The sequence below is a fragment of the Sorghum bicolor genome, chromosome 9 (genome assembly GCF_000003195.3).
Source record: "Sorghum bicolor cultivar BTx623 chromosome 9, Sorghum_bicolor_NCBIv3, whole genome shotgun sequence".
Taxonomy (NCBI): Eukaryota; Viridiplantae; Streptophyta; class Magnoliopsida; order Poales; family Poaceae; genus Sorghum; species Sorghum bicolor.
Window position 1 is genome coordinate 7,533,456 of NC_012878.2, and position 6,296 is coordinate 7,539,751.

At 42.6% G+C, this 6,296-nt stretch overlaps 1 protein-coding gene across 1 annotated transcript; it reads right to left on the bottom strand.

Moving 5' to 3' along the window:
• LOC8064205 (acyl transferase 15) lies at nt 4,737–6,296 on the bottom strand. The gene has a single exon (XM_002440679.2). The coding sequence runs from the start codon at nt 6,166–6,168 to the stop codon at nt 4,819–4,821; it is 1,350 nt and encodes a 449-aa protein (XP_002440724.1). The 5' UTR covers nt 6,169–6,296; the 3' UTR covers nt 4,737–4,818.

The window sequence follows — 6,296 nt, forward strand, 5'->3', positions numbered from 1 at the left end:
TGGCTATTCTGTGAGAGTCTACCAATTTGGCAAACCTGGTAAGTTCAGACTTGCATCTCAGAGTAACTTCATTTTCAGGTCTTCCCCTATCACTGATCCTATTCGATAAATTCAATTTGGCAGTTTTGTTATTTGAAGTTCCTCCTTTCAATCTTGCATACATGTTTCCGTCTACCACTATATGTTGGTCATCAATCTATAATATACTTGCTTACATCACCGTGAGTTGGATATTTACACTATTACACCATCATATAGTAGTAGAAAATTGAGCAGTAGTAGTTGGAATCTTTGTCGGCAGTTGGTAATTCAATATCACGTTGTGGTCTAATACTTGAAAATTGAGCAGTAGCAGTTGAAGTCATCGAAACTCTAAAAACTCCTTATAGAATTGTAGACTTTATTAATACCTAATTTTGATTATGGTTTTAGTCATCAGTCATGGCACTATGGAATACTAAGTAGAGTCATGACACTATGGAATACTAAGTAGAATTAGCCAACCAATAGTACACATAGAGCAACACGTGGTTTGTAGAATACCTGTGGAGGCAAATAGTGATGATGAAATCCATCTTGCTCATCCGTGAAAAAAACATTACAGATAATATGGATGGATAATTAACTTGAGTTAACGTCACTTGCAATAATAGTATCTAAGGTTCAACTATTTGTATGTTGATGATAGTGAATCTTGCCACAGACACTCAAGTGGATACGTTATTCTACACTATATGTCTGCATGGAATAGATCTAAAGCCACATATATTTATACGATGAGTATAACATACTTTATTTTAAGATACGCAGTATTATCTATGTGACAAGCACTAATATTTACATATATACTCAAACATGTGTACATGATTGTATCGAGATGCAACACAACTTATTTGTGAATTTATTGACACATAAAAAAACAGATATCAGAGATTTCTTCCTACCGATATAAAATATTATCTTAGCTGTATCACGAAAATGTCTATAAAAGAGTTTGTTAGTCTGCAACGTCATACTCTTTGTGAATGTATTAACTTCATAAACTTTGTTTGGTTGGATTAAATGTCACTTTAATGTTGGTATTTAATTTTTACAATATTATTATTCTATCATGTGATCCATGTATTTTTAATACAAAATGTTAATTATTCCGTAGCAACGCACGGGCACGCTACCTAGTTATCAATAAAAACGAAAGTGCTATAATACTAAAATTTTTTATTTTCATTTATATTTAATACTTCATGCATGGGTCTAAAGATTCGATGTGACGAGGAATGTGAAAAATCACGCTCGTTAATTCACTGGTTGATGGCTGGGCCACACGCATGTGCATGGCCTTTAAAAGTAATTGTTTGTTTGATTTGTAATTGTTTGTTGGTCAAATCAAGTTTTTTTTTACACCTGGTCAAATCAAGTTGGAGGAGTGACGAACTGTGACCTAAAAATTGATATTTGTTTTTTTATGAAGCCAAAATCTAGTAGTAAAACACATGTCCAGTTTAGTGCGTACATAGGGGTCGGGTAGCTACCGCACCCGGGTGGACAGTTATCTTTAGAGTTGGCAATAGGTAAATCCCCATCGGGTATGAACTCTTCAGACCCATACTCGTGATAACAATATGACACCACGGGTATCCCCATATACAGTCATGGGTGGAGAAATTTCTCCAGACCCATACCCAGGTGGGTAAATTAGACCCGGCGGGTCACCCATACCCGCCAAACATCAGCAATTCACCAGCACCAGTCACGTAGTAGCAATTCACAAGCATCGTCACATAGCCATTCAGAAGCATCGTCACATAGCCACCTCACCATATACCTAGCAAATAGCAACATAATAATTTCTGCTGCAACCACTAGTCACAGCACCATAATACTTCATGATCCATACAAATCATGTAGTAGAGAGTAGTACTTTGCTAGCACTACATAGGGTTTCAGTGTATGGGTTGCCGGTGGACTAGTGGCTGGTGGGCTTCTTTAGTTTTAGACTGGATATTTTTCACCCATGGGTAAATGGGTATGGGGACTACTAGAACGTCTCCATACCCGCGTACCCAATGGGTAAAGGGTTTGCTCCGTTTGTGTACCCATGGGTACTGGTTTCACTCCATATTGGTACCCTAATAGAGTAAATACCCATCGGGTCGCGGGTCGCGGGCCCCCATTGACATTTTTAGTTATCCTCCGTTTCATAAGACTACTACGTGAATTCTCCGCGCGTTGCTGCGGGATTTTTTTAAAAATAAATCATTATATATATAGCATTACTATTTGGTATTCAGTTTATTATGTATGTATACATATAGATTTGACTTGCATGTATTTTATTGTATTAGATCTATTAAAAGCTAATAGAACAAAAACTAATATTTGGTTATATTATAGAGGAATTAATTGGTGATGAAACAAATAGTGTAGTACATGACTTGTGTGTTAATAGATTAAAGATTTAAAGTATTTCACATGATATAGATGACATGGTCATTTTTTGTAATTAATATGAGATGACATGGACTTAGTGGGGAATGATGTGGATATCTTGCATGAAGAGATAGAATATTTAGTGGGTCACATAGTGGAGAATGATGTGGACACCTTGCATGAGGAGAGAATCCATCTAGTGGGGTTTAGCTTTATAAAAGTTATAGATTTCCGATATATATATATATATATATATATATATATATATATATATATATATATATATATATATATATATATATATATATATATATAGCAAAAATTTCAGTCTGCTTTTTTTTCTTCTGCCCGCTGTCTCCCATCGCGTCCGGGCTCCTTCCAGCCACGCGCTGCCCATCACGTGACCGGTGGCGCGAGGGCTCGCTTTGGGGCCACTATTTGTCAGATTTCTGTCCGCCACCACGGTTCTGGTTGGGCGCGAGACTGCGACACAAGCGAAGAGTTGTCGATACGACTTGTACTCGATATGCAGCCTTGGGGTCCTTTTACAAGGTACGACTCCGATCCGTATGCAATACAATGCTCCTTGCATGCATGCTACACGTGTATGGAAGACAGATAGCCAAACGAATACACAGTCAAGCAAGGCGTACTAGCTATACGGCATTGATTGTTTTCTTTCCTAATATTTTCTTAATAAATAGTTGCTAAAATTTTAGTCCCTAGCCAACTCTTTTTGCCAGGTTCAGCTCGAACTACATTTGGACTGGTTCTAGATGAAATTGGTTTGCTATTGGGTTTGGTTATAACTGAGTTTGACTAGATGATGTAGTAGTCCGGGACGAGAAGATGAAAAAGAATAGAAAAAGGTAAACCAAGATAATAGAAAGTTATATATATATATTTTATTTGGATTACTTAAAGATGAGTAATCTATTTATACTTGGATTTGGATTCCTAGGTTACCCTATATAGTGTCAATATAAATCTGGAATCAAACTCTTGAATTAGAATTCCTATTTATCTTACTCAAAAGATTGAAGTAATCTATTTATATTAGGATTAGGACTCTTTCTAGCTATCAAGGTTACCACATACAGGACCTATATAAAACTGGAATCAAACTCCATATCATGTTAGACAAGAGCTATTTTAACTCGTATAAGCACGAGTTATATATAAGTTTGGACGAAATAAACTCTGTATTGTTCGAAAGTTAGAGGGAGACGGACAAACAATGGACGGACAAAAAATAGGTTGAAATTTTACCTCTTTGTTATTATATATATATATAGGTAATAGAGATATAGGTATAGATTTGATAGCTTTTTTTTTCTCCCGTTGCAACGCACGGGTATTTTTGCTAGTATATATATATATTAGAGAAAATTTGCAAACAAAAAAAATCAACTCATTCCATCTGTCCATCTTGCTTTTTGATAAGTCAAACTTTTTATAGTTTGGCTAAAGGTATACAAAAAAATATACGATTATTATATAATATATAATAAGTATCATTAGATAGAGTAAGAAAATATGTTTTTATGATAAATTTATTTAGAGACACAAATGTTGATAGTATTTTTTTATTTTTATTATAGTTCAATTTTAAAAAGTTTAACTCCTCAAGAAACTAGCATGTATTTTGGGACCGAGAGAGTACAAGTCTTTTTTTTCCCAGATACTACACCCAAATATGTCAACTATTTATGGTTCAATATTTGTTTGTGCTCATAGCATCAACAGGAGACAAGAGAGGTGCTCCATGCACAACTGTAAGATCACTCGAGAGGATTACATGGGGTCCAGGGACCAGCTATATTGGTTGGCCAATGTCGATGATTTGTGACTGAATCGAGAGAGAAGTTTCAAGTTTAGTTTCTAACAAATTGGACTTTTTATTTTTCCTTCGTGGATTTGCTTCTTTCTACTATGTACGTATAATAGGCTTTACATCATTTGTCACTTTGGCCTACATGTTCGTGCCATGTATCATTTACAGATCGACCTTTGTCCACCAAAAAAAAAGAAAAAATATATCAAGTGGCATTGGTGACACATTAGGAAAATTATTGCCTAGTACACTAACTGGTTCTAAACATAGATATGACATTTAGTTTTAGTAGTTTAGATTTAAAATAGGAAGAGATCGAGCAGTTTATTTTAAACTGATCACCTAGTACTAATGTCAATATTTAAAGACAGGAAGTATAACACTAAACAATAGTCTCTTAAATATATATCTTCCTATATTCTCATGACACAAATTAAATGCACAGTACGGCACAAATTAAACACGTTCATCATGGAACAACTTAACCAAGCACTTTATTTGGCAACAAGCCAACAAGAATCTCACAGTCACACAGGAGCGCGCGCGAGATGTCATCAGGTGAACTTGGCGAGTTCACCAAGGAAGGCGTCCACATGCTCCTCCCTGACACAGCGCGCCAACACGTTCCCCCCGTCCTTGTTGCATGGCAGGCACGCGACGCAGTGCGGCACCGCCATCCGGTCCAGCCAGCACATCACCCTCGCCGGCCGGCCGCCGCCGAAGTCCACCGCGTCGGCGCCGAGGTTCCGCCAGCTCGTCACGTCGAAGGCGTTGTACCCGAGCGTCACGTCCAGCTGCTCCATGGACAACGACAAACCACCTTCCGGCCGCGGTTCCTTCACGTGGCGGCCGCCTTCTTCGTCGTCTCCGGCGTCGTCGTCGGCGGAGTTGTTCTTCCAGAACTGGTACGGTATCGGCTGCTTAGCGCGCTTGATAAGCCTCAGTACGTCGTTGATGTCGCCGTTCGCCACCTCCCCGCTCGTCGGCACGACCACCGCCGACGTTATGCAGTTGCCGTAGTAGCCGCGCTTGGCGCCGGCGTGCTTGCGCACGTTCGCCGCGAAGATGAGAGGAGCGGGGGTGTCCGGGTCAGACATGATGGCGCGCGTGCGGCACTGCCAGAGGACGGCCATGACCGCCTCGAAGACGGTGCACGGGCCGCCGCTCTCCGCAGCGGCGGCGGCGTGGCGAGCGAATCCGGCTTTGATACGGTTGATGCACCTGGACGGGACGGTGATGTCGAGGTAGGCGAAGTCCCGTGGCTCGAGCGTGACCTGCGCCTTCTCCATGGCGTCGACGAACGGCGGCAGCTCCGGGAGGGAGTCATCGCCGCAGCTGACCGGGAAGACGGCCGGCCGGGGCAGGCCCCGCGCGAGCTCGCCGACGGCCTGCAGGAACTGCGCGAACCCCGTGCCGTCGGCGACGACGTGGTTCCGCGTCACCCCGACGACGAACCCGCCGCAGGAGAACTCCGTCACCTGCACGAGCAGCAGCGGGTCCGACGGACGGAACCCCTCGGCACCGAGGCCGACGGCGAGCTCCTTCAGCAGCGCGCCGAACGGCGGGTCAAAGAGTTTGACGTCAGCCAGGGAGCAGTTCGCCGACGCGGCCACGAACCCCACGCCCTCGCCGGTGCAAGCGATACGGAGGTCGCCGCTGCTGTCTTCGACGGCGCGGCCGGCGACCGGGTAGTAGTGGACCAGGGCGCGGGACAGAGCGCTCCGCACGGTCTCGGCCGGCCTGTGGATCGCATGGTCGAAGATGTGGAACGACGTGACGGGGAAGAAGGCGAGCGCCTTGTCAAACGACGAGAGGTTGATGATGTGCGCGGTCGTCTCTGCCGCCGCCGGCGCTGTCGACGGGCCGACCAGCACCAGCGGCGACTTGGTGACGGTGATGCTCATAGTTGGCAGGGTTCAACGCTGGTGTGCCCAACTGTCGCCTGCCCAGTGCCCACCATAAACGCACTGATGCATTTTGACTTTGTACAAGCACACAAAATCTTTTCTTTTTCAGAGGATTCTAGCTAGGA